This window comes from Chelon labrosus (assembly GCF_963514085.1).
Source record: "Chelon labrosus genome assembly, chromosome: 4".
NCBI classification, from domain to species: Eukaryota; Metazoa; Chordata; class Actinopteri; order Mugiliformes; family Mugilidae; genus Chelon; species Chelon labrosus.
This window is the reverse complement of record NC_140340.1, coordinates 28,066,250-28,088,762: the sequence shown is the minus strand read 5'-3', so window position 1 is coordinate 28,088,762 and position 22,513 is coordinate 28,066,250. Positions and strand designations below refer to the sequence as shown.

Here is a 22,513-nt window from a genome sequence, read left to right as displayed (position 1 = left end):
GACATGACATGATTTTAGTTTTGCTTACATTGGCATGATAAAGTTTAATTTTCTTGAATATGAATATTGATACATGTCAAACACTAACAGCTTGACTGAAATGGGATGAATCAGCAAATAAACTAAATTACTACGTAGGAACATCTTACTTCCTACAAATAATAAATCAGTTTCAAAACTTTAAAACGTAATAGCGGAAATTATACAGTTATGTGTTCATGACCTGGAAAAACATTTTAAGGTACATCTTAGTTATTCTGTTTACTGCACAGTACTTTACAGTAATGGAAAATGAAGGATAACAGCGGATATTTAACTCATATTGTGTTCAATTCAATTTTATTTATATAGCGTCAATAACAATACAAATCGTCTCAAGACGCTTTACAAAACCCGGCCTGAACCCTCAGCGCAAGCCTGAAGGCGACAGTGGCAAGGAAAAACTCCCTTTTAACAGGAAGTACCCTTGAGCAGGACCCATCTCATATGGAGGGACCCATCTGCCTAAGGCCAGCCGGGTAGAGACAGAAAAGAGAGAAGAGAACAGCAGGAGAAACAAGATACACATACCTGTCACAGATACATACATCTGACTAAAGCATACACGTGGAATCTGATGATGCAAATACTGTTACATCTCAAGATATTGTCACAAAGCGGCAGTTTTAAATGAATGCAGTAAGTTTCAGCATAGTTTTCTCTGCACTGCATTGCATGTAATATATTTATGTTACATGTTTAATGACCAACAGCATCTTTAATGTCCTCCTTTGCAGATGCAGTGGCATATAAATGTTACCTGCTGACCAGGTCACAAGATATCTTTGAATGGAATGATGAGGAGGCCAGCGGGATTGAAACCTTTGTAGTAGGACAAACCTCATGTTTGTTTGTTTTTTAAATCAGAATATGAAACCAGATTACATTGTTCTTTATTGTTTCTGTACTACTGAAATGACTTTTTCATCAGTTTAATTTTAAGTGTGTAATATTCCTGTTGGAGCTAGTGGACTGCATCCTGTCTTTGCAGCAGCTACATTTCCAAATTCATTCGCCCCTGCAAAGTTGTGCAGTGTGCTGATGGTGGAGACGTAGAGCAGGAAAGATGCAGGTGATCTCCAGAGTCAGTAAAGACCTGAGAAGTAGAAGGAGTGCCAAATTGCTTCGTAGGTGATTTGATTTAACAACATTACAAAAAGCAATTTTATGCTGTGCTGGAAATACAACTAGATCTGGATATGTTGAGAGGTCAAACTTCAATAGTAGATTTTTGATTGCGAAACTTTCATCTCTTGTATGATCATCTATATCACAGCTGCAGAGACAGACAGGTTGATTATTTGATCGATTATCTGTATGTATATACTCTCCCAACTACCCCCCCCCCCCCCCACACACACACACACACACACACACACACAAAAATAGAAGAATGCTAGCCTAGAGCAGAAGATTTTGCATAAATTAATTAGTAGTAATTAGCGTGATCACCAAACTCACATGCTTTCATTAAGAGTTTTTAAACTTAAGTTGTTTTTAAGAGATTTTTGTTTATTTGAACATTTTCGCAGCAACAACTGATTCAAAGCAAAATGTTACTGGGCATAAAGCAGGACGTTTGCACGATGTATATGAAGTGCAATAAACGCCATAAAATATAAATACGACAAGCCCTTAAAGTGAAACGTAAAGCTTTTCTCTCTGTCTCAAAGAAAATCCACGCGTCGCAGGATAATGACGTCCTCACTTGGTGACGTGTCAGTTTGTTTACAGCGGTCCGTGCGCTGCAGCTGAGCACAGACATGGCTGCGGATATAACTCTACTTTTCAAAGCCAGTGTCAAGACAGTCAAAACCAGGAACAAGGCCATAGGAATAGGCTTTGACTCCACCAAAGATGAAATTTTCAAGAAAAGCAGACTAAAGAGCGGTTTCTCTGCGAAGGCAAGAGACGTGGTAAGTTTTTACCCAAGCTAGCTTTAGCTAACTTAGCTAGCACCGACACATTTAGGGAGCCGTTAACATCTGCACTATTTCAGTTAAACGGATTTTTCTCCTGCATTGTAAAAGCAGCGACAGCATATGAAAGACGTACAGTAGGACTGACAATACGTGATGCCAAAGGAAAGTTCTTAATGAAGTGTTTGCCAGATGTTCACAGTTAGCAAGGCAACCACCTACAGTGTGTACAGTATTTTTCTGAATGTAGCATAATATTAAATGGGTTTTAGTAGTTTGCGAAATACAAAGCCTGATTTTGTAACAAGGTATGTGTTGCAAAATCTTGCAAATCAGTTGACGACCTTGTTGGCCAGTACAGTAAATAACAAGATAAATATATATTGATTCTCTTGTGAATATCTCATTCATGTTCAAGAAAAAACTCAATGTCTTTCTAACAATATAGTATTGCATCCTTATACTGTAATAATTTTCAGAGCACTCTTACAAACAATAAGCCTTGTACAGCTTATGATTGAGTTACTCAGAGCTTTATTTACATTCCCTGTATTGGAAACAGTTTTTATTTCTATACATTCACAATCAGAAATTCTTTATTAATCTCCGAAGGGAGATTGGTAGTCAGTTGTCTTACTATGTCTGTATTTCATTGCGGTCACACCCATGTTGCAGGTTTCTCTTCTGGCATCAGTGTAAATTGCAGTTCATATCTTTTAGTTTTAGTTTACATCTCTGGCACATACTTTGCTACCATGTCATCTACAAACCAGGGATTCAATTGTCTTACATTGTCTATGTACAGCGCTGCTTGTCTTGTGACATTAACGTTGGTATATATGAAAAGTACACCAGTGTATTTTCTGAAAACCAAATTGATGAATAAATATAGGTTAGTTTAAGGTTTTCTTTCTTAGATGAACTACTAGCTATTATATTTCAGCCAAAGGCATCAATGATCTGTAAAAAGAAAAGAAAGCACCACTGGTAGACAATGACTATATGGGACAATGGGGAATATCTGAAGACCAATCCAGTTCAGTGTCCAGTCTTCGTCAATAAAAGACACATTCAAGCTCATGTAAGGAGGCATCGTTTTGCTGTTCCATAGACTTGTCGTTGCAGATTAAAACGATGTGTTTTCCAGCTACTATACAATGTTGTCTCGTACCTCTGCAAAATATTTGCAGCTTTGTGGTTTCATACTTAGTCACAATTGTTTTAAACAACCAAATTAATGTAAGCTCTTTAGCTGTTTAAATGGGTGCCATGTCTTTCCAGATGGCCATTGTTTGGTGTTATTTTGTCATAACAAAAGAGCGGGTGCAGCTGGCCTTGCTCAAGCTTGTTGCTGTGCAGTACTTTTTCCATATCATTCAGAAATAACGATATAAATTAATAAAATTATTTTGATATCTCTACCGATCCTTCTAGCTGTTATTGCAATGAAAACTGACTAAAGATAGACCGTAAAAAAGCATTAGCACAACCTAAGTTAATATACCTTTGAAATGTATCACTTCCAAAATATCATTTACACAGAAAAATAAAGTTCACTGAACAACTTTTGTGTAAAGCTGTCATAAAATGCCGCCGTTGTGCCTTGAACCCAGGTCAAACTACAGGAGTGTTCAGATCCTGCTCAGTGCACAGCTCAGAATAAAACTCTGCTCTGCTTGAAATCTAGGCAGACAGAAGTTAAGTTGTTTGGTCCAACTGGCCAGCCTCAGCAATTTTTAAGCAGAACACTTTTATGCCAACTGTCGAGTATCATTGCCCCCCCCCCCCCCCCCCCCCCAACAATGACAGGCTTGGGCTCTGAGCTTTGAATTGACCCTGAAAATTGCCAAATGTGATCTTGACTGTAGGCTGCAGTAAGCTGAAAAATTACTTTAAAAACCGTAAAGGTCACTCAGTCCAATATAGAGAAGCCAAGTTTTCTTGTGATATCCTAAACTAGTTAAAGCTCATGAGAGCCGACAGCATCAGCAAGGAAACTTAGTTTCATTACCTCTTATAAAAGAAAAAGCTAAGCTTTTTGTGCAGTAATTTTGTTTTAATTGTAGAATTTAAGTGTAATTTCACATAAGTCTAAATATATGGGACTCTGAAAACTTGGAAGAAAAAGTAAAACTAGCATTTAACTAGTTCAGGACACTTAACAAAAAACATCTTAAATTGTATTCTTCCATTGAAATGCAGAGCTATCATGTACAGTTGGCAGTAACAGACGGATCATTGGCAAGTAAAAGGCTTTTCTCCATTTCATGAGTATTGCTTATGCAGCCAGAAGTCCTTGGTCTGACATGAATATCATGAGCACAAACCTCTTCAAAGGCACCTTGAAGAACCACTTTACGTTTCCCTAGGGGAGTCAGGGCTTTAAGTTGTACCTGATGTCTCCAACCATCAGTCTGAGTCAAACATTTGCAGCAGCACTGCACAGCCAGGTTTTTGTTATGTTATGTTACATTGATATTAGAAATGGTGGTTTAATAAAAGCACCGCTGCTGATTCAAAAGAAACCCGAACCTATCCTGTGGTGCCTGCCCTCTACTCTCCCCCACTCCACCGCTGTCTCCGTTCACGCTGCAGATATCATCTCAGACCATCTTGGAGAAGCAGTTTTTGCAGAAATTGAAATTGCGAGTTTGGAATGTCCTGACTGCTTACAGTTATGTCGCGGTTTTCACCCACATCTCCCCCATCTCAGCGATCCATTCTTGTGTCTATACGGCCTGACGCAGGCGGCGTTTTTTTGCGCAAGTCGCCTCTTCCCATGTATGATTCCATAAACACGCTGCAATAACATTTTCTTTCGGCTCTCAAACAATTTCTGGGGAAAGCCGATCCTCCCAAGAGCCAGTGATTAAAGGTGGAAGATCAAAACAGAGAAAATATTAAATTAGGTCCCCAGTAACAATGTTGACGGCCGGCACCTAATGCACAACAGATGTGGGTGCCCTTCAAGACATGCAGAACTCTCCCGCTAACTCTCCTCCCTCCCAAGTTCCCACTGAAGGTTCACTAAAATAGAAAGAAAACATCAAAGTTGACAAATACACAGTGGTCCTGTGAGACTTCTTTCCACTCAAAAATCAGCCCAGTGAGAAAGGAAATGTAGCTTTTTTCAAGGCAATGCAGAAAAGGTTTGATTGACTAATAAGAGGGCCAGTGTTTGCAGGATGGGGTTTGGTCAGGGGAATCTTTTACCTCATAGGGGTTGGTTTTGTGCACTGTGATCTCCATTTCACCGCTCACCTCGTCACTCTCCACAGCATGCTGCCCTTCTCGAGTTTAAATGGAGGAGGTCACTCTAAAATTGTTAAATTGGGTGTAGAAAATAGTGCTTGGCTCCCCGCTGTGCCTTTAGTAATGGCTCCTCCTCACAGTGTTTTCTTTGAAACACTGAAAGGTGCGGCTATCAGCCAGCTCTTAAAAGTATGTTGTGTTGTTAAAGGGGCTCTTCCTTGTGAAAACTTCCAACTGAAATACCATGCTTGTGTATTTTAAAAACATTTAGTTTGAATTTTGAGAATCGGGTTTACTTTATATTTTTTCAATGACGATAAAGTTTCCGAGTCTGGAGTGTTTTTTAAACATTTAACATTTCATTGAAATTGTGGTTGCTATGAACGAAATCAGCCCAAACAAAAGCAGTTTGTAAACACTAAGATATTTTCTCATTGAATTACACTGGGATGTTAAAGAGAGTTGGAGATCAAACTTTGAAAAAGTAGGTGGGGATATTTTTACGATCCTACAAATGTTTTCATTCAGATGAAACTGGATGGCTTTCTGATTTTACTTTTGTGTTTAACAGATGGCGTACAACCTTGAGAGCAGATGATACAGCAGTGACACTTAAGAGAGAATACAGTGCACTTTTTTGTAGCCTTTTCGTACAGTAAAAGGTATTGTCTGTAAAATATGAAACATTTATGAAAGAGATACAGGCACAGGTTGAGTATTTTAGTTTATATTCCTTATTGAATATACCCTCACTTTCCAGTTAGTTAGATACACTAGTGGAAAAAAAACAGTCCTGCACTGAACTTTTTTATGACTTTTTTTTGTTACATTTAGCATGCATCAATTTTATCTAGTGCATGTAATGTATTTTGGAATAGCAGGTCTCGTAATTGTTGCAGGAAAGAACAACGATCATTGGAACTAAGAAACAAAACCATAATGTCATATATGATTTTGTCTCAGGAGAAGTAGAGTTTCACTTTCCTCATTTTATTGTGAGCTGTATGGAAGTATGTAATCTACTGTTTTACGTTACGCTCACATTCAAGTAAGCCAAGTCTGTACCAGGCAATTTGCGGGGATCATCCTGAGACGACCGGCGCTGCTAAATGGTCTCTTTACCAGCTGGCCTAATCCCTTCACTGTTTTTCCACGCAAGCTGGGGCAAATTGAATTTTGAGGCATCTGCTGTCAGGCCTGAGCGCAATCTTTATTTTGTTCCACTGCATGCAACAAAATGTTTTTGGATGACTCACAAAACGGAAAATAAACGTGGAAAAGGCAGCCAAACGCAGATTTACAGATGTATGTCAAACTCTAAATCATGAGACGGACACTGGATACACCAGGCTAAATGCTTTCCTCCGAACAAAAGTAGAGTCAAGCACAACAGACAAGTTGTAAGGCTTTGTCATTAGACAAATTTTAGTTCTTGTGATTTGCAGTCGCTGAAATACTACCAGTAGAGATGACAGCAGGCTGCATACTTGACCCTGACACTCCGAAATACAGTCTGAACCATGAAACTTAACATCTGCTTAAACAGATGACAGCTCTAAAAGAGCCCTTTTATTGTATATTAAGATGTTGAAATAAGTCATGGGGTATTCTGCAGGAATTGTCGTTTCACGTTAATACTGAATGCACTGAGTGAAACTGAAGCCAACAATGCTGTTAGAATAACAGCAAACATATTGTTTTTGCTTTCCAACTGTGGTTACCATTCATCTGCAATATAGGAAAGGAAATTTGAGGCAAAGGTGAAAAGAAGTGTTGTTTGCTGCCTTCAAGTTATATTTCTCTGCTTTTAATGAGGTTTGAGCTTCACAATTATTGTCAGTATTAGAATCTGTTATGCACTCTGCTTAAAAGCCTGTTTCTTCCCAGTGGACAATTTCCAGGATTTCTACAAATTATATGGCTCTATTCAGATCTGTCAGGCTATTTCGTTTTCATTTTTTGGCATGCACATTTTAACGTTCTGAGACCAAATCTCGATTCAAGAAAAAAAGATTTTCTATTCTAAGTGCCTTTCCATATTCAGTGATTTATAATCTATAATATACAGAAGGAAGGTTTTTACATTTTGTGCATTTCATATTCTAAAGCTTAATAAAAAATTACTAGGATTTTCACAAATCACAAGACCTAGCAGATATTTTTGGGGAGAATTTTCTGGTGCTTCTTAAATCAGAATCAGAATCAGAAAATACTTTATGCCAAGCATGTTTGTACATACAAGGAATTTGCTTTGGTGTTGTTACGCATTAAAATAAAATAAAATATAGAAAAGCTACCTTATGAAGCATCTCAAGCATCAGTTGTTGTGCCCATTATCATTAGTTGGTGTATTTGCTGCATAATGGTGGGGTATATGCATAACTGCACAACTTATAGATCCAGTGATTTTATTACCATCATGACTACAGTATTCATAGTAATGTATAATTGTATTTAAAGCATGTCAGCCTTTCTTTACTATGTTTGAAGTGGGTGAAATGAAGCTGCCACGGCTTGGCTGAAACGGCTTGACAAATTCAAAAGACCAGGCAGAAATCAAAAACTGGGTGTGAGATTTAAAAACTGCCTCCCAGCGTGAATCCAGGATATGTGCCATTTAGCATTTTACACCGTAGAGGAAGACTAAGTCTTGATAAGAGTGGCAGTGTTGGGACAAGTCATATTGCAGTAATACAACCAGCACGCTGGTGATTCTTACTCAGTGTTATCTAGATGTAAACACTGAGCAAGAGAGGAGTTGATGGTTTTCCCTTATTTCTCAAAACGTTGGAATCACATAGCAGTACATATTGTAACTTACATTTATTGAATATGTGATTAACGTGCTGTTTCCCAGAGCAACTCTGACACAAGTGTTTGTTTTGTGTCTGTCGTGTCTGTTTATCTGATTTTGACTCCATGTCACCTGCCCTTCACAGAAGCAACACTGTTCATTTGTCTTGTGTCCTGTGGCATCCAGATTTTTTGCAACAGCCTCAGCCTTTGCATCTGTTTCATATGAAATTGATTGTTGAAATGTGATTGCTTCAAAATGTAGCAATGGAAACATCATAGAAATTGGTTCAAAGCAGACTACGAGACCTCTGTTAATGGTGATGTCACTAACTGAGTGTATTTCACCGAGCTTCAGCAGCAGGAGAGCTGCAGACTCTGACCAACTCTGACAATCTGTCTTGGTTCTTTTATTCTGTTGTGAATTGTGAAAGTTTAGAAATGTGACAGTTGTACAACACGGTGGCACTGCTCTGGCTGTTTCAGTTTTATGCTCTTTGCATCAAAAGAGTTGCAAAATCTGAAATATATGATTCAGACTCCCCACAGTATTTGAGATTTTATACCCATGCTTGATTGGACATGTAAGATCAAAAATAAACAAACTCCAAGACTGTATGCAAGTGCCACATCTTTGAATCTAAGAGAATTATCCAGTGGAAAGCATTAATACAACTTTAGCATGTCGAACTAAGGTGAAAGACAAAATTCATCAATATTCTTAAAAGCTTTGTTTGATTGCTTTTTGTTTGTTTATAGAGCTGACTGAAGCATTCTGTGAACAGACACGAGAAGACAAAACTCAGCCCATCTGAGAGTCAGACATAAACATGATAATAAAGTCAACATGTGGAACAGTCTTCTCCACTAAAGCATCGTCCCTGTTTCAGGCCTGTGCACAGCGTAGCATGGCGTCAGCATGGATAGCCCACGGTCAGGACACACAGAGACTTAAACCAAAGCAGGGCAGTCATCATTAAATTTTGTCAGTTACCTGGATTTAACAAAACAAAGAGCCGTCCAGGCTCTTTAGAAATCTTTTAGCTAAGCCTTTTCTCTTTTCTTCCTCATAATAATCCCCCCTGATGGTTTGTTTGGGCTCAGTCAGGGCTGGAGGGACGCAGGGGGAAGGAGAAAGTGAGGAGGTAAAGTGGGGGTCTTTGATGATGACGAGATTAGATATAGCCCGGCAGACTGTCTCCTTCTGCCTTCACTGTGAGCTCCACCTCACACACACACACCCCTACGCCGGTCACACATGCACACACACACACGCACGCTCACACATACCTACGTACACATGTATATAGTGAGCTGCATGCACAAGGCCACCCCCTCCCTCATTGTTGAGGAATTACTTGCTCTTTAAGGTCTTAAGTTACAAGAGCAATTGATCCCTCTGACCCCCTGCAAACCCTTGAGGTTGTGCTGGGAATCTGAGCTCCAATGTATACACACAGGAGACAGCTCAACCCCCAGAGCAGCAGTCTTGACACTCCCCTGCACCCCGACTACACAGCATTTTTTCTGATTCAGCATGTCCCAATGGTTTGGATTTAGCACTGCCTGCTGGCCAAGACAGGGTAGTACCATGAACATAAGTTTTGTCGTCAAATATACAGTAGTTTTTACATAAATTCAAAGCTGAGGCCAAGAGTCAGTTACAAGCAGAAAACATAGAGAAAATTTGAAAAGTTGAGATCTTTTCAAATATATTTACAGAATCCCAAACGCCATGATGATATATCATCACTTTACCACTTTAAGCTATAAAGTGCCTCACAGTCTGCGCACCAAACACATCCAGTTTTTTTATCACTGAATATTAAGAAAGTAACAAAATATGCACAATTCTTAAACTAGTCAGTAATTCAATTTTCAAAGTAATATGAGTAAACTAATTATTGTCGCTTTACATTACATTACAAATGTATGTTCCACATTGGAGACATAGCCTTGACTTGTTCCTGTCAAAATAACACCTCAAGACTTAATCAGAAAGCACAAACTAAAACTTTTACATGTTTCGATAAAAGACCCAAGAATATACATGCTTTGTGGTTTATGAAAATGGTGTCTCCATGCATTAATTTCTGAAGAAATCTCTTTCACAACACGAGTTTGTTTGTCTGTCTCATACACTGAAGCGCTAAACTGACAATATTTTGAATGACTTTAAACAGAAAGTCCACTCCTCCCTGAAATGCTGTCTAAGCTCAACTGGACTGAACAACAATTAACTCTTGACCTCAAATAATTATATTATTACAAGGGTCAGCTCGCCTTAAAAGCCCTTGCCTGCATTAGCATGTCACCCACGTCAGCGTCATACTGATACTCTAACATACACTGAGTTACCTTCTACAACAGAGGAGAGTTTTAGGTTTCTCAGATGCATCTCTGCTCTGTTTATCGTGACAGCTCCTTTCTGCATTGAAAAACTTGTCGGTTCTTAAACGCCAGCTCAAACCCAACACTGCTTCAGGTCACTGTGACGCTAGAAATGAATGTTTAGAGACATTATTAGACGGCTGGTGCCAGGTTACTCTTTACAGCCAAGGCAATTTGATAATTGAGGTTGTTAGAGTGAAAAGGTTGAAGTCTGAAGACAGCGTTGTTATGCTATCAAAATAATCCCCCACGCTCTGTGGTCGCTGTCACAGTCAAAGTCAGTGTGTCATTTTTCAATCCTGGGCTTGTCTGAGTTCTGTCTTCTTGTGGATGCAACACAGCATGCTGTGTGTGCATTCACAGCCACTTGTACCCTGCCAGCAAAGCTCTGTGGACAGGGAAGCAATTTGGTCTTTTTTAATATTTGACCGAATTACTGGAGCAAATATTGGATTAAACCAAGTTTCCTCCGGTTTCCCTGTAAACACACACACACACACTTGAACATTTTCTCTGCAAGAAATAGTAACAGATTATGAATTTAAAGCTTATTAGAGATCACTCTGTCAGTGCTCTGTCTGCAGCTCATGGTTTTATTTATGAGAGTTGTTTGACGAGGAAATTGTAGGTTTCATTTTTGTACTTCGAGGAGCTGATGAACTGTCATAAGTAAATATTGAAAATTCACAGAGATAGACATTGGTCGCCTGTCGTCTCCAATAAATATCAAATTATATATTTACTCTGGCTCTGTCCGAATATAGTCGGGAGAAAATAGTTTCCTAAACATGTCTAAAGTCTCTTTCTGAATACTGGGTCGACTGTGTCTACATGTTTGTGTGGTAGCTTTTAAAGAGTCTCATTGACATGAATGTAATGAAGTCGAGTGATGTGTCTTCTCACTTTATCTTGGCAGATCACGAACATCACCAAACTCAAAGACTTTCTGCTACAACACAGAAAAGATTATGTGAGCGCCGGAAGGTAAGCCTCTCCAAATAGTCACAGAAATCCACCACAATCAACAGCAGCCGCAGCAAAACCCTCCAAGGCTGCAAGGAAGGCTGATGAGGGGACCAACGCTTTGATCTTGAAAAAATTTAGAGCAGGTCAGGAGTCAGGGTTATTTGATGGGACTTTTAAACATGTCAGTGTGTGTATGTGTATGTGTGTGTGCTGCTGCAGGGCCTGGCTGCTGGCACAAGGTCAGCATCGAGTAGGGTGGTCTGTAGCAGCAGGCTCCAGTCTAATTGTCTGGAATAATTGAGCTGCAACCAAGTGGAGAACAAATCACGCCCAGGGACTAATCCAGGCCTTCCTCTCTTCAAGGCCCCTCTGTGTTTTGTAGGTGTGGGTGTGTGATTTGTTGATAAAGCCTCAAAAGAACACATTGACGAAACATAAGGGATGCCAGTGGGTCGAGTGCAGTGGTATTTGGTGGTGGGAAAATCCAGGGTGATATGCGCAACTCTCGTACCTATGTTCCAATTTTCTTATTAACTTGAATTTTGCTGACAGAGTAATTATAGATTATTACTGAATTTGTTTAGCTTGTCATCTGTGCAGCCCAAGAATGGCTTTGGTTAAAGTGCTTTAAAACAGAATACAATATAAAGCAATACAATACATATTTTTAACATATGATGGAAACTAAGTTCAAAGGCAATTAGTGGCATCTAGTGGAAGAATTGCAATGCAGAAGATATTCATCCATTATCTCTGTTTTTTGAAAGTGGCAGCCATTTCACCATTAAAAAAAGGAAAATGAAAGGTCCTGTGTTTGATTTGTGTGACCTGAACTACTGTAGAAACGTGGTACTGAAACGAATATCTGTAGATATAATACACTCATTCTAAGCTTACAAACACACAAAGATTTGTAGTTTAAGGTGATGATACTAATGAAAACACTATTTTGAATACAGTTTTTCATTTTCGCTGATATCAGTGGTAAAAGTCAGTGTCAGTCGTAAAAGACAAATACTTCTTTGATCGCGTCTGAAATGTGCCATGAATTACACATGCCAGTTTAATTTAATTTTTCATAAAGATAAAGACAAGGAACTCTGTGACCATTAGTAATTAGAAACATATTAGACTACAAACAGACCAGCTGACCAGCCGACTGACAGAATCTATAAAAATTGTGTAGGAGCAGACTGGATAATTTCTCTATTAACAATGGCTTTGCAAGCTTTTTAAAATATTGTTTTATTGTAAATGTTTTACCATGTCCCCAACACAGAAAGGCATAAAATATGATTGTATTGAACATACATCAAACCACAGATAAAAATGATTTGATAAAATAACATTTAAGTTACAGTGTATTCATCAGGCTTAGTTAAGTGTAGTAGAGGTAAAGGTATTTAAACATGCTCAGATGGTTCTTGTGCATTTTACAGCCTCATTTCAAAAGATCTGACCCGCATGACGGACACTGAACGAGACCAGATCGATCAGGATGCTCAGATCTTCATGAGGACCTGCTCTGAAGCCATCAAGCAGCTGCGAAACGAAGGTATGTTATAGTTTTTCAAAACTCTCAACACTGATTTTTGTTTAAAGCAAAGTCAGGTAGTCTATATTTTCTAAGTGAACGTGTCCTGCTTGTCACCACAGCAGAGAAGCAGGTGACATCAGCTCAGGTGAAAGAGCACCGGGGAGCAGTGCTGGACCTCACTGAAATGTATCTGAAAGGTGAGTTTGTGCAACTAATTACAATCTGAGTCTGCGCTGAACAGAGAGTATTTTGAATGTTTCCATATGTCATTGGCTCTTTGCCCCACTGCCTCATGTTGCATCTGAACCAATATTTTAACAAAACAGGGCTACATGGTCCTATCACGTATATCTTTGTGATTGGTTTTAAGGAGTGTGCAAGCTTTATTCTGAGCAGAGAGCAATAAGAGTCAAGAGAATGGTGGACAAGAAGAGGCTGTGAGTATTTTCATCCCTCATTCATATAATATCGCTCATCATGCTGTTGAAACTGTTGAAACTGTGCCTCACATACCTCTGTGCTCTATGGTTTCAGATCAAGACTGGCCCCAGAGCGCCTCAGTCGGGTGGAGAAAACGGTGGAAGTGGAGCCTGCAGAGGAAAAAATAGTCAAAGAGGAAAGTTCTGGTAAGTTATTGAGTCCCCTGAGACGCAAAGCTCTATTTCTGTGAAGGCACAAATACCAGAAAAAGAAACCCTGCTGCTATATACTCACTTCACTGACTGTGAGTCATGTTTTGTTGGTTATGGAATTTGTGTTTATTGTTGTTTATTTTTGCCTCATAATGTGCACTTCATTCAAGGTGGCAGTGTTTTACAGCGTAGCACTATGTATGTGATCAATGGCCAATCCTGCACATCCAGGGTGTTCACGCAGTTCACGTAAAATATAAATTGCAAGATAAATAGTTGTTCAGAGCAGTCTCAGTTAACAATCTTAAGCCCATCTTCATTCATATCTACATCTAAAGCAAACAAATGGCTCACATGAGGCAATGGCTGCAGGTATCTTCACCATCGTCCCACCTTTAAAGTAACATAGCATTTTTGATTTTATAATATTTATGCCAAAAACTGAAACTGAATGCACAGTAACCCATTTTAACGCCTGCTATTATATTATAATGCAATTCATTTATCTGTTTCCTTTCCTGTAGAGAAGAATGTTCCAGAGGTGCCGGATAACCCCGTCAACCTATGGGAGGAGGGCAGAGTGGAGGATGAGCTATCTCCAGAGGAGATCCAAATGGTGTGCCACCTTAAAAATCTTTATTCATGTTATAGGGTGTACCAAATGTATAGATCTGTGTAAGACATATGTGTGTCCCAAATGTACAGCCACCCTTTGATTAATTCCAGCCATTGCTTTGTAGAAATTCGGTTTGTAAAGGGACCAATTTTGGGCTGTTCGGCATTACAAAAACTGCACTGAGGTAGACAAACCAATATGAAGGTTTACAGGTCAGATAATGCATCGTATCCACAATCTAGATAAACTGAATTATCATCAGACCTGTTCACTGTTCAGCATTTATGAGTACTTTGTAGGTGTATTATCCTTTTTCTTATTCTCTGTCATATACATGTGAATATTTATGAATTCACAGTGTCAGATGTAATCATGGTCAATATAATTAGGCACTTTTGATAAAAAATTGCACCTTTGGCTACAATTAGACACTGCAATTTTTCTCCATTCTTCCTTGCAAAACAGTTCAAGCTCTGTCAGCTTGCATTGGGATCAGGTGTGAAGAACTCTTTTCATTTCCAGTCTCAAATTCTTGATTGGATTGAGATCTGGGTTAGACTTGGTCACTCAGGAACATTCACCTTGCTGTCTCTGAACCATTTCTGTGTAGCTTTTGCTGTATGCTTGGGGTCATTGTCTTGCTGGAAAATAAATCTCCCAAGTCGTAGTTCTCTTGCAGACTGAGTCAGATTACCCACCAGGATTTAGCGATATTTTTCTGCACTCATATTCCCCTCTGCTGCTGAGAGGCATCCGCAGAGTATGATGCTGCCACCACCACCATGCTTCACAGTGGACATGGTGTGTTTGTGGTGATGTGCAGTGTTTGGTCTTTGTCAAACAGTGTCTAGTCTGATGACTAAAAAGCTCAGTTTCTGTCTCATCAGACCAAATAAATTCTAGGCAAGATTTCATTTGAGCTTTTTTCAACGGTGGCTTTCTCTTTGAGACTCTCCCATACAGCTTTGACTGGTGAAGAACCTGGGCTGCAGTTATTATATGTACTGTCTCTCCCATCTGAGCCACTGAAGCTTTTAAATCCTTCAGAGTGGTCGTAAGAGTCTCTGTGGCCTCCCTCACCAGTCTTCTTCTTGCTCGCTTCTCAGTCAGTTTTTGTCTCTAGGCAGAATTAAACAAGTGCCATATTCCTTCTATTTCTTGATGATGGATTTAACTGGACTCCATGGGATGTCCAGTAAGTTGTAAATCTTTTTGTAGCCGTCTCCTGACATTATATATGGCTTGTGATTAAAAAGAGTAAATCTGCCGTTTTGTCTCACAGTAACTGGGTAATGAGCATAATATTTAACCAGCAGAGATGTCCTGCTGTTTGCTGTCATAGCTGTCCCCTCTCTTATTCTGGATCATATTCAGCCTCATCCTTGTACAGACAGGTTTGATTGCCTTTTCTGATCAATAACTTCAAGAGGAAGAGGTGGTGTTCACAAGCTTCTGTTGTCACCTCTCTGCAGGATTATGGAAGTTGTTCAGTCAGAAGGCAGTTGACTTTCCTGAGGGGTATTATAAGAGGCAGTAAAGGATGAATTAGTTTTTTTTTTTTAGTTGTAAATCATACAAAACTTAAAAATAAAAATATTGAGTTAGAATGTCCTCTTTAAAAGTTCTGTTTTTCTGTTTAGTTTGAGCAGGAGAACCAAAGGTTGATCAGTGAGATGAACAGCCTGGTGGATGAAGTGAGGTGAGTGCACCAGCACAATCTTTTAATAAGACTCCTCTGAACAACTTTACTATCACCGGGGTAGGTCAGTAATTTCATTCTGTTCATGTGAGTAGTGTGAGGGAATTGTAAAAATGTAATTAGGGAACTGTAGTAATGCAGAGACACCCTTGTGTGAATGTGTTACGCAGTGTCCCTTCTCAAAAAATGACATGGTCCTCACGACTGAAAAGCCAGGTGAGTGAGACAGTATTAAAATGACCCGAGGACATTTGCAGATGACACTGTTGTGGTGGTAGCCACAGAAAATCATGGACATGTTTGTTCCAGATGGAACAGAACTCCTGAGGTGAAAATCACCAAACACCAGACCTACCCTGGTGATACTAATGCCATCTGGAAAGGCTTAGATATGCTAGGCACGATATTTTAATGGGATGTGTCATGCTTACTTTTTGTGCCCACCAGGCAAATTGAGGGGAAAGTGGTGGAGATCTCGAGACTTCAGGAGATCTTCGCTGAAAAAGTCTTGCAGCAAGTGAGCAGAGTTCCTTCCATGTCATTCCCTCAGTCACTTAAATGCGGTGTGTTCAGGAGAGCTTTTACATCAGCTGATCATACGTCTCAATTTCTGTGACAGGAAACTGAAATAGACAATATCCATCAGCTGGTTGTGGGTGCAACAGAGAACGTCAAAGAAGGCAATGAGGATATACGAGAGGTACCATTTACTAGATAAAACAGACACGTGCAATTTTCTTTTGGTTGATATGAGTGAGCCCAATCAGTCATTCTGTTTACTTCTTCAGGCAATCAAAAACAACGCTGGCTTCCGTGTATGGATCCTCTTCTTCCTGGTTATGTGCTCTTTCTCTCTCCTCTTCCTGGACTGGTATGACAGTTAACATAACTGCCCCCGTGGACACAATGCATCAGGAAGCACTCTGGAGCTGGTACACATTGGAAATCTTATAAAGAAGCAACACTCAGACTGAATGCAGTTTATTATAATGGACAACTTGTTCTTCATGAAGATTGTGTGTGCAAGTGAGGACGGCAGTTTGTTCATCTGTGATGCTATCTATTAATCTTTGTCCAGTGCTTTCAGGGTGGCTCTGATGAATAAATGCACTTCTGTGGGGGCGAGCTCCGTGTTCACTTTAACAATCCATCCAGTGAACCTTTCTATACCACTGAAGGACTTTATAAAGGTTTGACTGGCAGCATCTATCTTTGTGAAGCTGACTGAAAAGCAACACTGGTATCTGCTGATTCATTTTAGAACAAATTAATGCACTAGGAAACTTGTATCTCTATTTCTCTCATGAGATATTGTAAATTATACTTCACTCTCAAATGCTTAACAATGGTTTCCTTTCTAGGCATCACAAAGATCTATTTGACATTTATGACAGCATGACTGTACTGACATACATCTTACGTTCTAGTAAAGCTAAGCAATATTTGTGTTTGAATTATGTATCTTCTTTCCTTACTTTGGGATATGAGTTTAACCTTGATTCTACTCCCAGTTTTAAAGTGCTTTGAGCGTTTTTCTTTGATCTGAACTCAAGGGAACTTGAACTATTAGCAGTAATTATTTTCAGCTCTAGGGGAGCTGCAGCAGCACTGACTAGATTTACTGTTGAAATAATGCATGAAAGCGTTCCATATAAATGGATTCCACGTGGACGTCTGTGTGAAATGTGGGCACTTTATTTAAATTTTCATTTTACATTTTTATGTAGCAAATGCACTTCAATGGTAATCGTTACATTGTTTGAAAAGGTACATAATTTGTGACAGGGTAAGTTAAATGACAAACACAGAAAAAAGCAACAGGACAAGCAACTACTGTCAGATTGTTTCACTACATCAACCTAACTCTAGCATCTGTGATGGCTGAAAACAACCATCGATAGTGACGTTAATCAATGCGAAGCATTGCACAATACAGTGTCTTCACTAGCAATGCAAAAACATTCAGTACAATAGCATAAAATGTATGCTATGAAAAGTAAATATTAAATCAGTCTCATGTAGCCAGCAAAGAAAAGCACATGGTGTTCACCAAGAGTTCAAATGAATGGAAACAATCATTAACGCCTGTTAAAAAGATTTGATGATTTAAATACAAAAAAAAAATTAACAGCACTATATGCAGAGAGCAATGTGGGCTGACTCAAAACAACACAATTTAAAATATTTTTTTTCCGCTGGTACGTTTTATCAAGTCAAGCCTCAATTTTTCACAATATCATGAAAGTAAAATATTTTCCACATAGATGACCTCAATGGCAAATGTGCTGCAAACTTAGTGAGAAATGTACAACTTGCCTGACCTCGAGAGGTCTGACATGCTCCATCAGGACTTCATGTATCGGAAAAGATAATCAAAGCCAACTGATCGATATTAGAGTCGTGCGTGCATGTGCGTTAAAACAAGCGACGCAGACACGAGATGGTTCACAGTCATTTCACAATCTGAGTACTATTGTGAGTTCTGTTACATATGTGTATGTACAAAGACAGTGAGTGTGTGTCAGTGTGTGTGTGTCTGTGGCTTTTTCTACACGATTGCCACTCTGTTTTAAAGTGTAAATAAATAACAACATATGCTATTCAAACAAACCACGAATCCACCCGACTGTAAGCCTCACTTTGCTTGAAACATGTTCAAAATTTCCGCAGATGTCCTGCTACAGTACATATCAGCTGACCAAATGATATCAACAAGGCAGCATTAGCACCTCGGGCAAGAGAAGTTGATTTTTCACCCACAGAAAGTCACTGGACTCTGAGGTTTGCTTGAATGGCACAACCATATTATTTATCTTTCTGCAGCAGGGGCAGCCACCTCCTGATCCCAGGTTGGTTAAGCCAGTTTCTGGGCAGTCTCCGTCTCCTGCTGGGTAACCTTCTCCTCAGACATAATGGTCATCCATGGTGATACTGACCGAGTGATGGTCTGCTTGGCCATGTTGTAGCGGTTGATGAGGGTAAAGAGGTGCCCACGGCCCCCAGGGCCCTGAGGGGGATAGTTGCCGTACAGCCCAGCCGGCATGCAGCGACCTTGCTGCTCCGGAAGGAGAGAGTTAACATACGAAGAGATGATAAATCATTCAATCTGCATTGTGGGTAAGTACGTGAACACAAAAGGTGAAAACATTATGATTCAGGAAAATATAAATAAATTCTACAAAATAAGCGGAGAAAAAAGGTTTAGCTTCAGAGCAAAAGAACACAATTTGCCTAAAAATCTGACAAGAAAAATAAGGCTCAGCACAAGCTACACCACATTACCTTATTTATACAAGCATCTGTGCCAATGTATTAGGATTATACACAAAACAAGACAATACCACAGTTTTAAGAGAAAATGTGTAACAGTTGATGAGCAGCAGCCGACTGTCGCCACATGTGACAAGTGTGCAATTGTGCAAAATGCTACTGTAAGACAATTTTCCACCTTTGGCTGGACAATAAACTTTTATTCTACTCTGTTCTATTCTAATATATATATATATATATATATATATATATATATATATATATATATATATATATATATATAGTCAAAGACAGCAGATTCAATAATGTATTACACTATAATACTGAACTAGCTAACCGACATTAGTCATCATTAGTGCTAGTGATCATTCCAGACCAGTGGGGCTCTAACACTAAAACCACTGTAGTGTGTTTCCTATTTATTCAACTTTTCATCTGGAAAAGGAAGATTGTTGTGTTTTTTCTCTGTAAAAAGTTGCAAAGCCTCACTCATGTGTGGCAGTAGCAATATCATTAAAATGACAGCGTCGCATAAAGATTACGTCTACAAACCAGTCCCATGCAAGTCAGATATCGAAAAGGGTTGTCAATTTCAATTAAATTCCTTTGATTGTGATAAAGAGTCTTGGTAAAGGAATATTACCATCCTTTGTGTGTTGCAAGCTTCATTGCAACACGCTGCAATTTAAAATCCATTATGAATGTCTGGTTGTAATATGAGCATACCTTTTGTATGATTGCTCACGTTTAAGTTATTAAAACAAAGCTATTGCAACATAAAGTACAAAGGTTCACCATGTTCAGGTGTTAACATCTGGGCACTGTCGCCAACAATGAATGCTCAAAAGTGTTTACCGTGTATACAAAGCTGTCAGGACAGGGCTGCTCGTACTGGTAGACCTTGTAGACGACCAGGAAAACCACACACACCAGGAAAGCCAGGGCACAGATCACCAGCAAGGTCACCTAAAGGAGATGTGCAACAATGGCATAATCGGCACAGGACTCACAGTACGTGACAGCTCCGTTAAACCACAAATTCACTGTGTCTGTCTTGTTAAAAGGAAACGAGTGGGCAGATTGGAACACTTTATTATCTCTTAATAATAAAGGTTAGATAGCAGTACAACATTGTAGTATTTAAGTTAAAATACTCATTAGAGAGAAAACAAATGCATGGATGTAGATACATCCGGCTGCAAAAGTGGTATGTGATGTTCTGCATATAGTAACTCAACGGAGCAAATGGCTTGTGTGACCATCTGCACAGCCCAGCTCTCACCTCTCAGGGGAGTTATGTAACAGCTACTGGTGTTTGTGGGCAGCAGGAGAGGGAAGAGACGATGAAGTGTGAGAGAAAACGCCTCAGTTTTGCCAAATATGTTAAAGATGTTCTCGGGTTATTTTTGTGAGACATCATGCATTAATTACATGATCATTTGCAGCATTTTTGCAGAATGCTGTATGAGAAATTGGATTTTTTCAAACAGCTCCCTCACTGTTTGTTTGACTACACAGTTGCAACAGAGACACAGTGTGCTGTTACATCATTATTGTTAATGATGCAGAGGATTTTGTGGATAGGGAGCATCGAAGTATCGTTGCCCGTTAGGATTGACACAGTGAGTATCAACATGAATGAAACAATATACTTTTTATCTACCAGGTTGATTCCTGCAGTGACACAGCAAAGCACACTTTACAACATGTACAAAGCGAAGCAACAGGAGTTTATGAGAGAGGCTGTCCGTGATGAAAGCCCTGCCTGCAGCGTTTCAAAGCACTGATGTGAGGAGACGAGCCGTGTACTCTGAGACAGCGATGCACCTCTCTGCCTTTCAGATGTTTAAGAATTAACGGTGTGTAAATGAAGCTTGACATGGCACAAAAGAGACCGTTTCACCTGTTGGTTTTAAATGTGAAGGGAGAGCGTTGCAGCCTTCACGCACAACACTATGGAGGTTCATGAATTTTAAAGTGAAAAGGGGAAGTTGTTTGCATATGCAGCTCAGTCACCTAACTATAGTTGTGTTTTCACTTTTTAGTTTACAAAACCACCTGTGTTAGTCATTCCATAGGTGTGTAGGGAGAAACACATCTGCAGACCAGCGGGGTGTTAAAGGAGGTGGGAGAGATGCTGTCATTTGGAGGCCATCGCCATGGCAGCAGCTGAATTAATGAGAGTTTCAGGGCGGGGTTAAGTGAATCATTGTGCATTATGTCTCCCTGTGTAGCCTGACAGGATGACATGAATAAGACCTGAGCAAAGAAGCCCCAGACCACAACTCGGACTCAAGAGGGAATATTGTGAAGGCATTGACAAATGTCCGGAGCTGCAGGGAGACAGCTGCCTGCTCCTCGGGCATATGCGTGTGTGGGAGTGTGTGTTGTACATGGGATGATACATGAAAGACAGACGGTGGCAGGGACATTACTCTTACTTTGAGTCGCTCAGATACGCCTTCAATGATGCTTATGGAGAACTCCGCGATTTTGGGAGATCGTAGCTTTCCCTTCTTGCTCTCACCATCATAATCTGCCTTTGTCTTCACCACCACCTGGTAGAAAGACACAGCACACACATATGTACGCATGGGATGTGATCCAATCATATTGCAGTTGTAGCTTCATGAGGAAATGAGACATGGATTGGTGAAATTATTTGTATTTAAAGATAGAAATAATAAATGTGTAAAGATGAATATTGGTGACCCTCAAAAAAAAAAAAAAAAAACGTTTCTTTAATTGCACCAATGGAAATGAAATACATTTTTTAAAAAAGACACTGGGCCCCTCACTCATGCAATCAGTGGAAAAATATCTAACACCTTACCTTATCTGGTGGGGGGAATTGCAGCTGACTGGCATCTAATGGTGTTATGAGAGGGATGGTGTCAAATCCGTCTTCAGAAACCACCTTCCCGTTATTTTTCTCGCTGAAATTATTCCCCAGTTTAACCATTTTCCCCGCACGAAGAGACACCAACCTGGAGGGATAAACGCGCGCTTATTACTAATGTACAAAAACCTATCGATTATCGATTATTCTGCCGCTGAATGATTACACAACCCGTTCGAGAAATCCTAAATGCATGATTTATTTTTTTTCCACATGTGAAAACAGCAGCTCAGATCTAAACTAAATGATGTGCATGGTGTGCGACACATATGTGGGCCTCTTAACCACAAAAGCGCAGGAGAGGACGCGCAATGCTTCGACATAATGGCAATAATGCATCACCGTGGGGGTGACAAAAAAAAGAAGAACAGCGATTTACCGCATCCAAACACTTACCAGCTCAGTCGAGTCGCGTTTTGAATCGGTGCACTTCTCTTGATGGGTTGACTCTATTGTTCCTGCGCTGCTGTGTGCGTGTTTTTTTTTTTTTTTTCGTGTCA

The 22,513-nt window shown here is 39.6% G+C and overlaps 2 protein-coding genes across 2 annotated transcripts; one reads left to right on the top strand and one right to left on the bottom strand.

Annotated features, from left to right (window-relative positions):
• Nucleotides 1-1,731: 1,731 nt before the first annotated feature.
• stx18 (syntaxin 18) lies at nucleotides 1,732-17,290 on the top strand. Its single transcript, XM_084542137.1, has 11 exons — nucleotides 1,732-1,955; nucleotides 11,311-11,378; nucleotides 12,800-12,915; nucleotides 13,017-13,094; nucleotides 13,268-13,334; nucleotides 13,432-13,523; nucleotides 14,054-14,145; nucleotides 15,786-15,844; nucleotides 16,292-16,361; nucleotides 16,464-16,544; nucleotides 16,633-17,290. Exons 1-11 carry the CDS (start codon nucleotides 1,803-1,805, stop codon nucleotides 16,726-16,728), a joined length of 972 nt encoding a protein of 323 aa, XP_084398263.1. The 5' UTR covers nucleotides 1,732-1,802; the 3' UTR covers nucleotides 16,729-17,290.
• Nucleotides 17,291-18,570: 1,280 nt separating this feature from the next.
• Nucleotides 18,571-22,279, bottom strand: LOC311487110 (neuronal vesicle trafficking-associated protein 1-like). The gene is made up of 4 exons (XM_084543229.1): nucleotides 21,948-22,279; nucleotides 21,556-21,672; nucleotides 19,970-20,080; nucleotides 18,571-18,899 (listed from the first exon to the last, which is right to left on the bottom strand). The coding sequence occupies exons 1-4, from the start codon at nucleotides 22,074-22,076 to the stop codon at nucleotides 18,699-18,701; spliced, it is 558 nt and encodes a 185-aa protein (XP_084399355.1). The 5' UTR covers nucleotides 22,077-22,279; the 3' UTR covers nucleotides 18,571-18,698.
• Nucleotides 22,280-22,513: the final 234 nt, after the last annotated feature.

Excerpts from the sequence above, each read along its gene's own strand:
- stx18 (XM_084542137.1), top strand. The coding sequence starts at position 1,803 with ATGGCTGCGGATATAACTCTACTTTTCAAAGCCAGTGTCAAGACAGTC. Across the intron at positions 15,845-16,291 it reads AGCCTGGTGGATGAAGTGAG|GCAAATTGAGGGGAAAGTGG; the intron begins GTGAGTGCACCA and ends TGTGCCCACCAG. Across the intron at positions 16,362-16,463 it reads CTGAAAAAGTCTTGCAGCAA|GAAACTGAAATAGACAATAT; the intron begins GTGAGCAGAGTT and ends TTTCTGTGACAG.
- LOC311487110 (XM_084543229.1), bottom strand. The coding sequence starts at position 22,076 with ATGGTTAAACTGGGGAATAATTTCAGCGAGAAAAATAACGGGAAGGTG. Across the intron at positions 21,673-21,947 it reads AATTCCCCCCACCAGATAAG|GTGGTGGTGAAGACAAAGGC; the intron begins GTAAGGTGTTAG and ends TCTTTCTACCAG. Across the intron at positions 18,900-19,969 it reads CTGACAGCTTTGTATACACG|CAAGGTCGCTGCATGCCGGC; the intron begins GTAAACACTTTT and ends CTTCCGGAGCAG.